General features: G+C 42.4%; 2 protein-coding genes across 2 annotated transcripts in view; both read right to left on the bottom strand.

Annotated features, from left to right (window-relative positions):
* Positions 1-4,755, bottom strand: part of heatr5a (HEAT repeat containing 5a) — a 37,965-nt gene extending 33,210 nt beyond the window's left edge. Inside the window, exons 1-3 of the mRNA XM_080849526.1 lie at positions 4,633-4,755; positions 2,747-2,993; positions 2,256-2,467 (exon numbers count right to left, since the gene is read on the bottom strand). Coding sequence (XP_080705652.1) covers positions 2,256-2,467; positions 2,747-2,872 — 338 coding nt within the window. The 5' untranslated portion in view covers positions 2,873-2,993; positions 4,633-4,755. The remainder of the gene's footprint in view (positions 1-2,255; positions 2,468-2,746; positions 2,994-4,632) is intronic.
* A 1,357-nt stretch (positions 4,756-6,112) lies between these two features.
* On the bottom strand, positions 6,113-11,635 carry LOC308374482 (uncharacterized protein; the record flags this gene model as incomplete). Its single annotated transcript, XM_080850263.1, has 8 exons — positions 11,477-11,635; positions 8,888-9,080; positions 8,629-8,797; positions 7,518-7,815; positions 7,096-7,305; positions 6,849-6,972; positions 6,527-6,596; positions 6,113-6,351 (listed from the first exon to the last, which is right to left on the bottom strand). Exons 3-8 carry the CDS (start codon positions 8,747-8,749, stop codon positions 6,113-6,115), a joined length of 1,062 nt encoding a protein of 353 aa, XP_080706389.1. The 5' UTR covers positions 8,750-8,797; positions 8,888-9,080; positions 11,477-11,635.
* Between the last annotated feature and the right edge of the window lie 48 nt (positions 11,636-11,683).

Genomic DNA, 11,683 nt, shown 5'->3' with positions numbered 1-11,683 from the left:
ATCCTACAGTGACATCACTCTCTGCACACATCCCTTAAAGATGCTCCTACAGTGACATCACTCTCTGCACACATCCCTTAAAGATGCCCCTACAGTGACATCACTCTCTGCACACACCCCTTAAAGATGCCCCTACAGTCATAGATATCTTAGATAAAGGCTAGATGGATTATGGCGGACTCTTGAATGTCCGTACAGGAGGCCATTTTGAGGACAGTATGCTTCCGGTAGGGATCAGTGGTACGTTAGGTAACGTCAGTGATCTTCACAATCGTTTACACTCTTCTCTCGCGGAAATTTTGACGGATTTACATATGACTTGATTTACAATCGTCATTACCTTGGTAATAATTCTGGATGCTTGAAATGTGCAGCTTAATTGTGTATCACGGCTATTGTGTATCAGTCATTTTACATCAATTGGCGAGTAATTGTTCTTTCTTTTCAATATAACTTAAGTTGCACATAATAAAACTGAAGTTGCACATGATTTCCAATCGGGTTGGTTTGTTAAACATCTTACATTATGATTTCGACAGGAAATTGCTGACTTTATTGCCAATGAAGATGCCAGAATTTTGTGCAACCTGCTCTATTGAACACTCCCTTGAAACGAGACCTGTCAGAGACCTGTCAATGTTATTTTCATATGAAAACCCATGTTTATAATCCTTCATAAGTATGTAATGCCATAAGAAATATCTTACGTTTATAACAAACCAACCCGTTTGAAAATCGGTTGGAAATTGAGCAAGTTCTGGTTATTTAAAAAGTCCACTACCAACACAATGTTAAGGGGGAGTGAGCTATACTGTCCTCAAAATGGCCGAAATGTGCGGACATTCGACTCCGTCGGCCAGAAACGCAGGCAGGATATCTAGCCTTTATTATAGATATCTATGCCTACAGTGACATCACTCTCTGCACACATCCCTTAAAGATGCTCCTACAGTGACATCACTCTCTGCACACATCCCTTAAAGATGCTCCTACAGTGACATCACTCTCTGCACACATCCCTTAAAGATGCTCCTACAGTGACATCACTCTCTGCACACATCCCTTAAAGATGCTCCTAATGTGACATCACTCTCTGCACACATCCCTTAAAGATGCTCCTACAGTGACATTACTCTCTGCACACATCACTTAAAGATGCTCCTACTGTGACATCACTCTCTGCACACATCCCTTAAAAATGCCCCTACATCTGCACACATCCCTTAAAGATGCTCCTACAGTGACATCACTCTCTGCACACATCCCTTAAAGATGCCCCTACAGTGACATCACTCTCTGCACACATCTGCAAAATGAGCAGCTATGGAGATTTTTTTTTCCAAGTATGCCCCTACAGTGACACACATGCCATTATATCACATTACTATTCCAGTCAGGCCACAGGTGGCAGGAGGCCAGAACCACTCAGCACTCTGAGGGTGATTTAAGAGCCAGCATGTCCTTCACCTTTCAGCGTGAGCTCAACAACGGCGTGTCCCAAGGAGATACTGGCCTGAGCACACCACTGGCAGACAGTGTCATCTGTTTGTGGGACGTCTTCCCAGCAGCCCAGATACTGGCCATTTATAACCCTAAAGCGACACCTCTTCCCCAACCATCCCTTTCAATGTAAATGACCTCTTCCTCATCCCTCTCTTCCACCATACATTAAAGCATTCTAGATGAAAGGCACACCGCGGCGGTGCACACAGCCGGGATAGTTTGGCACACATCGAGCCTCATTTAGAAAACAGATGCCATCCTAAAATACTGCGCACGCACAAACCTTAGAATCTACATATGCACAAATGTATTCCGATTTATAAAAGTGTGCGTTTCACATCTGTGTGCAGTTCAGTGTTGTCTCGTTCTAAATACCAACATATCTATAATTATTCCCCCAGTAATTCTGTAACCTTGTAACATTGAAGGATGGAAACTGCCGATTTCCGTTCATTTGGGAGATGGTCTTATGGAGTTTGGAGTCTTACTACGTCTTAGTTCTCAAAGACTTATGGGCTACATTTAATGCTAAGGGAGTTTGTGAAGTTGAACTACTCTTGGTAAACAAAAAACTAAACAAAACCAAAAAGTAATACCACAGGTAATACCACAAAGCCTTCCAAGGTAATGCACTCTAAATTGTAAAATCTAGTTTACATCTGCACTTGGACAAAGCGGTAGGTGGTTCACAAGTAGAGTCCAGTGGTCAGTAGACCGTCTGGTGCTTGTCAATCTTGACTGGCATCACTCACAGTCGGGTAGGCAGTGCACTGGGCGAGTCGTCCTTGCTGCGGATGATGTCGCTGCAGCGGTCCAGGGCCAGCGGCGCGCTGAGCGAGTCTCCGTAGCGGTACACCAGAGCCAAGCACTGCGCCAGCAGCCGGCGCGTCGGAGGACCCGGGGAGCCCGTCAACACGGCCTGGAGCTGCTCCACCAGACGCTTCTGCTTGTGTTTCACGTCCGCCTGCGCACACACACACACACACACACACACACACACACACACACACACACACACACACACACACACACACACACACACACACACACACACACACACAATACAGTCAGTGTGAGAGAGCGGGCGGGACGCTGGATGCTGAAGAGTGACGCACCACAGGCAGACAGAGCCATCTGTTTGTGGGATGTCTTCCCAGCAGCCCGTCTCTACATCCAGACAGTGTGACAAACAGTCCCTTTGTGTGTGGTGAAGAGAGATGCGAGTATCCACAAGGCCACTTACCCGGTCTGTGGTGGGGAGCAGCTTCTTGAGGAAGCGCAGCCACTCGTACACAAACTCAGCGCGCTGGTGCTCGCCAAGCTGGCCGCAGGCCTCCTCGTTGAGGAGCAGCGTTTGGGCCTGCTCCATCCTGAGACCTTCTGCTGCCTCCTGCCTCCACCTCTGGCTTGGGTAGGGAAGTCCAGGGCAAACGCTGCCTCTTTCAGGGCCGCCAGACGCTGTCTGCTCCCATCACCATCGCCTCCTAAATCTGACACGCAGACAAACACAGACAGAAACATGAGAGGCAGGGGAAGAAAATAACAGACTGATGTGTACATATATGATCTAAATTTAGACGTGAGGGCACAGCATTTTATGGCGTTTCACACTATGAAGATGTGAACCAAAAACATTTAGAAGGCCTTAAAAAGTAAGGGACAGAGCCTGACTAAAATCGTGTGGGACTGAGCCAACGAACCGAACAGCTCAACAGATCAAAGATGCAGTTCTCCTCCCTTTAAGACAGGAAATTCAGTCACTTTGTGAAGCTCATATGAGACGATAGGGGCTATGAATAATTCAGTCTACCCTGCGGCGGCTTGATACCGTCTGTATAGTTTTTCTCTAGATTGATCGTGCAGGATCAGTCAAGCCGTTCACATAAACACACTCTACAGCTGACGGCTTTCTCTACTGCCAATAGAGTAGACGTATCAAAAAGCTGCTTGTCTGGTTATCTGTTTTTAAGATCAAACGACTATAAATGGGCTTAGCTTTGACAGCGAGCCCTAAAGCTTTAGTTGTAGAGAACATTCGTCAACAATTTGCGTTGTCAGCAGCAGCCAAAGTGCCACGGAGACATATCAGCCATCCATTGATCCTTCAGTGACGAAACGAACTTTTACAGGCTAAGTTTTAGCTTCGGATCAGTAAAAAAGAAAATTAGGTATAATCAGCTGGCATCCAGTTTTTCAATACTGTACCTCGACAAATAGATACAATATAAAGATAAGGTTGATAAAAGTCACCTAACCCATGTAAAACAAGCCTGTAACGTCATGGTATGACCTTGCTATAAAGTGTCTTTTTAGCACCAAACTTTTTTCCCCACATAATTTTGTAAAACGACTCTAACTATGCCAGCTAACGTTAACTTGTTGACAACTTACCAAGCCACTAAAAACACCTTTTATTTGGTATGCCTAATGCAAAAATAACTTTCCTTGTTACGCAAAAGGAGATTAACCCATCAATTACTATAGAAGAGCAAATAAGTTAAGGTTAAAACATCCTAGCATAGATAGCCAGCTAACGTTAACCCTTTGAATTGATGTTGTGTTGGCTTTGAAACGTTAGTCCTGAAACACAAAACCACTTTGGCTAGAAAGGTTAAAAATCATTTTCATAATCAAGCCTAAAGTAAAGTAGTTATTAGCGATAACTATCTTCAGGTATTTTGTTTCCGCTTGCAAACAAGTGTTACTTACGTTACTCTTAAGAAACGTTCATGCACACCGTTAACAGCTACAAAATACAGCTAGCAACCCGTTCAGATTCAAGATGTCAGTAGCCATCTCGAAATTGCTTGACTTGTCCAACTGAATGAAACCCTCTACAAATGGGGAGTCATGTGAGGTGTTAAGGTTTCCCAACAATTCCTCAAAAGGAAAACATATTAAATATTTAGGCTGCTAGCCAGGTTGAAGTGCAGAGGACGTTTGGTAAGATTAGCCAGCTAACGAATCGCATACACAGCTGATGTTCCATGCGACAGCAGTGAAGCAGGCTAGCATAGCATAGCTTTGTGACAGATAGACCGATTCAAACAAAGTACTGCGAACCCTTGGTGCTTCGCATATATTGCCTATTCAACGAAAATGCAAAATGAAGTAAGGAGGAAATGTTACCTGACAGATAGAATAGTTCGCCCTTTCGTTTGCCTCAGCGTTGTTCCGTTCAAGGAGGTACGTTACCAGTGTGTTTCCTAGCTTAGAAACTGTGGCTACTGCTGTTCGTAGGGAGACCTACCAATGGTAGCTATTGGAAAGAGAGTCGCCTGCAGATGCACCCCCCAGTGCTTGTATTGCGGGTCATTACGTTCGCACTAAACATGCATCACAATAATACAAGTTAAACGAATAATTAAACATAATGTTATTACAAAACACACAGATAATCCATTTAAGTCAAACCCTACCTATCATGGACATTTGTAAACTTTGGAATCGCTCGCTTAAGCCTTGATATAGGCAGTGGAACTGTTTAATAGTTAATAATAGTAGTTAATACCAGAGTATTTCTAATAGGGGCTAGATGGGCTTTGACATTACTTAATTCAGACTAAACATCAAATGCCAGAACATAAAAATGTGACGCTTCGACCTATAAATGCATGAATGGAAAAGCACCGTAGACTGTTCCTCGACAAATTCTAAGTTTGATATCATAGTGTATTTGACTTCCACACTTCAAGATTACGGACCCGGACCCAAGACACAAAACAAACAACTCTTGTTTATCGCTTTCCCCTAAACTCTTATTTTCATGGAGCATGGATGGAGGCGATTGTGCTGTGTGCTATAACTGCTGTTGTAGAACTGCAATAGTGCCACCTGCTGCTCTCTAACAGTACACTTTTTCCTCTGTAGTCTAAACAGCTCATATTGTGACTTAATTATTGGCTTCACTCAAGACCATGTGGAATTTTTGTGAATAGATTAGATAGTGCAGATGTCTGTTGAATGGATTTACATAGTCGTACAGCATGTAATCAGAATGGGTAAGAAAATCAGCTTGTCTGATGAATAATCCAATTGCTGAGATAACCTGTCAGAGCAGAGGTGCTGTGGTGTAAATTTATCCAGTTGCTTTCCCCATCTTTTTTTTTCTTTTTTTCCAAAGGTGCTCAGAGTCACACCTGTATGTCGTCATAACTTTACACAAGTTACATTATATAGTGATTTCATGATGCCCATTTTGCAGAGATCTAATGTTGGCTCTTACATAATGCAACAGCTAAACTATCGACTTATGTAGTGTCAACATATTTGTGATTAAAACTATGGTCCTACAAAAATGTTATTATCAAATGTCCTTATCAAAACAATGATATAGGATAGGGTTAATCTATACACAACAACAAATGATTATATATAAACCTAAATATTTTTCCACTACAAAAACACATGTGCCAGCATTCATGTTAGTTTCATGGTTTTTAAATTAATGGCATTTAAGCAAACACTGTACAATCAGATTTTTAAATTATATTTTAACTGATTTACACATAGTACACACCAGCTGTTCTCAGACACTGAAAGATGTCAGTAAAAATTCAAATAACTCAAACTATCTCTGTACAAAAAAAATTCCGAACGACAAGTGTTTCTAGAATTCCACAACATGAGTGAGTGGGTCATCTGAACTGAGGTAAATTGTCTGTTTCTGACCGTAAGCCCCATACTTGACAACACATTTGGCTTCCACACCAGTTTTGGAAGATGCCAAGGCTCTCTCACACTGGGAGACAAAGTTCTTGTAAAGACGCTGTCCATTCAAGGCATCAATTCCCTGCAAATACTTAAACTTGCAGTCTTTCAGTGTTCCTGTTAGCGAGTCTTGTGGAACTATGAGAACACTCCCAGGAAGATCAAGCACAGATAAGGGTTCTTCTCCTACGACATGGAACAACTTGGCCTCCAGCAAGGTTCTCACTGTTGAGAAAGAGAGCCAAAAGGTCTTTATGCTGTTTGTATCTTGAGTAATGTTTGGCACTAAACTGATATGGTATTTCGTACTCACCCATCTTTGGGATAATATCCTCTGCGGCTTCTTTGAAAAAACTCAAATATATCACTAAGCCAGCATCAATCTATAAAACAGCACATTACATGATGTAATGTTAATAACAACACGTTATATTTTTGAAGGTGATAAGACCTGCTTTGTGGAAATAATAATAATAATCAAACTTTTAAAACTATAATAAGGGATGCATTGGTGAAAGCTGTTAGAAGAGAGGTCTGTCAGTCTGGTCTGTCATATGCATCAATAAAGACAGTGTGTAAATAAGGAATAAACAGCCGCAGAAAAGAGAAAACTCCCCTCATGCAAAACATCTTACCCTTTCGTATCTTCCATCATGTATTTGAATTATTGCTTGTGAGCACTGTTGCAAAACTGTCCTTGCACGCAAAGGTTCCCTCCTGTCCAGCACTGGCAAACCCTTATCCAAATGGACCTGGGAACTACAGAATCAAAAGATTAAAGACCAACTGACTGTATGTATTTGAAACAAGGATGTCGTGTCTGTAATTTCTACAGCCACCATCTCATGAAATATCCATAGAAGAAATATGAGTGGCACATACTTCTGTAAGGTCATGGGGAGCACATCCCCATCTTTAATGAGCTTGTTTGCCGGAAGTTCGGCGCTATCCAGAGGAGCACTTCTCTTAACGGCATGATACCCAGATGTGCGAGAGACCCGATTAACTGATTCCACTGGTTCTGCCTGAGCAACAGTCTTGACTCGTTCCACGTCCCCAGCTGCTGAGCTGGCCGTGTCTGTGGCTAAAGGACTTGGAGAACAAAAACATCATTGTACCCTTACTGAACGTATTAAGTGCTGAGCAGTAAGTGATTTTATGTAGCTACAACAAAACAGTGGTCATGAAGCGAAGATCAATAGTGGCTTTCCTACTAATGTGCTATGTTCCTGAAAGCGACTCCTGAATGATATTCACCAACACGCTTCTAAACGCTATGAACATCTTGTGCGTTCAGTGCTCACCTTAAAGCCTGGGTCTGGCTGGAATTTTCATGGTCATTGCATTCTAGACTGGCTGGACTGGCACAGGGCTGTGGGGCAGGCGACCGGGCAGCAGAGCACTCCTCACACCTCTGGATCCAACATCGGACGTCGGCCCTCAGCGAGCCCCAGTGGAAGTGCTTGGAGATGAGCTTGGTGCACTTGTCCACGTCCAGGTGGTTCATCTCATTGTGGTACGCAGTGAGGGTAGCCTCGACATCCTCTTTGTTCCTGACCACTCTGCGTCGGTTGCACTTTGTGGTGAAAAAAAGTACACCATCTGAAGAACGTAGAAGGCAGATGTGAAAAACATAGTAAATGATCATTTATATCTTCCTCAAAACTAGTGACACAGGTATTGTATGTTTGAGACAGATGCTAAATCAAGTCAATTCTTAGCTACAAATGTGCCAAAAAGAAAGGGGATGGGATTTAAGCAATCGGAATCCTTATCGATTCTCATTGGGCAAGGGATGGTACCAAAGGGTTTATTGACATTCATTTTATTTTATACTATCATACAGTAGGTATGTATATTGACATATTTAAACAAAAAAATAGGTCAACAAACTCTCAAAATAGGAATGGAGATTATTCATAAAGTGAAAGCTGGTTTACACAATGACACAAATGGCACTAACCCAATAGACAGGTTCTGGAAAAGTTTACCTTCGATATTAACAGATGAAGGGCTAACGTTAGCCACGCTGCTTTTGCCTTGTTGAGTTTCATTAACGTTATCGTCATTCCGTAACTCATCGAAAACGTGACATTCCTGCAAATTTCTTGCATGCTTATGGGACAAATGTTTCCACATATTGGAAGTATTCCCGCCCTTTGTCGAAATAGACGTTTTGCAAAATTTGCAAGTGGAACTGAAGTGATCTTTTTTCGTGAAATATAACCACACTTTCGAACGATTCTGCCTTAACGACATGTTGGCTGCGGTCAAAACAAAACAAGGCTGCGTACATCTCATCGCGCATGTGCAACGGCATCGATACCGGAAACGATGCTTTGGCTAAGGATTCCAAGCAATCAAATCCCATCCCTAATTAATACACCACCTTTTGAATACATGTAACAGGCTTACCATGTACAGCAAATCGTTGACAGAGTCTCCGCATTGTATTTCTCTCCACAGCATTTAAACCTTGAGGATAGGCACCTTCGCTCAAGTATTTGTGCACAGCATCATATTTTGAGAAAAACATGTGCTGGGTATTTTCCAAGTTATTTTGCGCATCTGAGCCCTGTGCTCCCTGTATGAAGAGACAAAAACAAATATTGGTATGGTATGTGACATTTCCAGACGAGATTAGCGGCATGCTAACGGCTCATTCTCATCATACCTTTATACGAGAATGGCCAAGTAACAAGGTGGGAACAGCATGACTTTTCAGCAGCTTTTCCCTGTCTTCAAGCTCAAAGCAGTCTTCAGTGAAATGATTGGAGCAGACCACTGATCTGGTGTGTGGAGACCACGTGCCTTTGTGTGTGTTTTTGATCCACTGGCTGAGCCTCTCTGGGTCATCGAAAGGAAACCTGTCGATAAATGTAACATGAGGGGATCAGTGGCGGCTGCTGGTCTTTTAAAGAGAGGAAGCTCATGTTGGCCTACATCAAAAAATGTATTTATACCTAAATTCTGCACCTTCATTGAGTGCATGTTCAACCCTGACCCTGACCAGGCAGCTTAACCTTGCACATGCACTCACATGTTCATTGCTCTTTTCATGCCTTTTATATGCCCTGTCAAAGTTATACAGATCCCCAAAACCAAATTTTGACCAGACAACACATCCCTGAGATGGTTTCATCAAGATGCATGGCCAACAGTACATTTTCTTTGTCACAGCACTTCCAGTCAGCCAGCTTACTTTGTCATACCAGGAGAGCTGAAAAGACCTGTTACTTTTCCCTACCTTTTGCACCAAATCAATCTTAGGTGTTGATCTGCCCTGCTGTTTAATTCTAAGTTTCTCCTCGTAAGAAAGACTATCAAATGGCTTCGCCAAAATCAGGTCGACAATATTAGCATTGTCTGCCATCGTGTGCACCTTACTAACTGGCTAGTTCACTCCGACCTAGCCACAGTTCGAATGAACGAACTAACGAAACGATATTAAACTCGAACAGTCGGAAAGTATGTTAAACTGAAACAAGGAAATAAGATGAATGTGTTTTGGAAGAAATTAATAATGGAAGCAATTTCGCCAAGCAAATATCAAGAAATTGGTTGCAGTTTGTCGTAAAATGTCACTGGCAAAATCCGCGATGCGACTGAGCTCCTTGTTCAAGTGACACTCTATATCTCAGAATATCTGTCAATCAAAAAGTGATTCAGCCTTTCGACTGATCCTCCAATCATCAAGCGGAAGCCCAGCGTCCAGGCTAGCCTAGGCCAGCCCACTGCTCCATCCACCCCCAGAGACGCTGAGCGTCCGGGGGCGGGACAAATCTTGGCATTTATCCAATGACCGTCGAGTTTCGAGGCAATGAAAAAAAACTGTTCCATGCAGTCTCATTCAAGTGAATGGACGCTCGGCCTCTACGGTCAAATGCATTGACATTACGGGAATGTATGAGAAGTTAACAAAATCGAGTCAGTCTTGGATAAGATTCTGATCGAACTCGTCTTCGACATGAACGTATGCTAACGCATTTGTAGTCAATGAAATGTTAACACAACAGTACATTTTGACAATTTCGTTTTCGACATTTTAGGGGAAGCTGCTTCCCTTGCAGTCTTAGAGAAATCGCCTCTGGAGGGGATGATCTACACACTACAGAAACAAGCCCGAATCAATGAAAAGTAGCAATAAAGACTGACGCTATGGGCTAGCTTCAGATTGCTAAAGTGAATAATGCAGCCTGAGGTGCCTAGCATGACATGCTCACGTTTATCCTAATTTCATCCAATGCTTTCAAGTATTCTCTACCCTATGATAAGTCAGTCAATATGAAAAGCATTCAGATGTTTAAAAAAATACAGACATTAAGTAGTGACAGGCATTACATAGTACAAAACATTAGATTTTTGGGCTTAAGAGAGAGAGATGGGGAAGGGGCTTGAGGAATGACCCCAGACACGAGCCTGGGTCCTCAGGGCACTAGATCCGTGTTCGGTGTGGGATAATGGCAATGCACTACGGCTTTCCCCTATTAGACATTTAATTTGTCTAAAAAAATGACACCTTACATCATGAATCTATAACAGTGCATGACCCAAATAAAGTCTACAAAAAAAGTTGCAGCTAATAAGTGCATCTACAGGTTCTAAACTCACTAATTCTATATTTCCTGATAAATCTTGCAAAATCCAATCAAAAAGAAAAGACTTCAAATGGCATTAATATGACTACCATCATTTCATGACTATCCACTGCAGTTTATACATTGATTTTGTAAAATGGCTGCAGCCCTGCTATTATTACTCAGGTGCAGCCTACACACAGGAATACATTTGTTTTCTTATTGGGTGCCTGTAATTGGGCTAAGTAACACACTACTAAAAGCTGTTTGCCAACAAAATTGTTACTACCAGATACATAACTTTGCTACTATCAATGTGTGTTGCGGTGTGGGATTCTTCTGTACAACAGTATTTATTGCTTGAGATGCCCTATCCCTTCATACAACAACTTGTATGTTAAATGTCTAGTAGTATTGGCACAACAACCACGTGATATTTAATTTAACGTGACACAATATAGACTGTGGTTGATAAACAGGTGTGGTCAATACACAGGTTTGTTTTATAAAATGACATACAATTCTATCATGTGGTTTATAAATGGTGCGGTTCATAGTCGGAAAATTACAGCATTATGAGATTTCATCTTCATCTTGTTTGGTCAGATTATATAAAGCAGACCTGTGTTAGGTGGAAGTAGCAGGGATGTGAGAGCCCACTGCCGTGTGGATGGACGCTCTCTTACCGGTGAAAGGTCAGGCCCAGACTTCTCTCCACCGGCCCATTTTGATTGTTGCAGCCCTTCACAGAGCAGTGAAAATTCTGGGATGATTCATCCCTATTCAGGCAGAGTTGACAGTTGCCAATCCACAGTCGTACGTCCTTATTCAAGGATCCCCAGTAGAACTTCTCAGTGATGTTGCTCATGCATCGCTGTGTGCCATAATGACCT

The sequence above is a fragment of the Sprattus sprattus genome (genome assembly GCF_963457725.1).
Source record: "Sprattus sprattus genome assembly, chromosome: 13".
Lineage (NCBI taxonomy): Eukaryota > Metazoa > Chordata > Actinopteri > Clupeiformes > Clupeidae > Sprattus > Sprattus sprattus.
The sequence above is the reverse complement of the archived record's forward strand: the minus strand, read 5'-3'. Positions and strand labels throughout refer to the sequence as shown.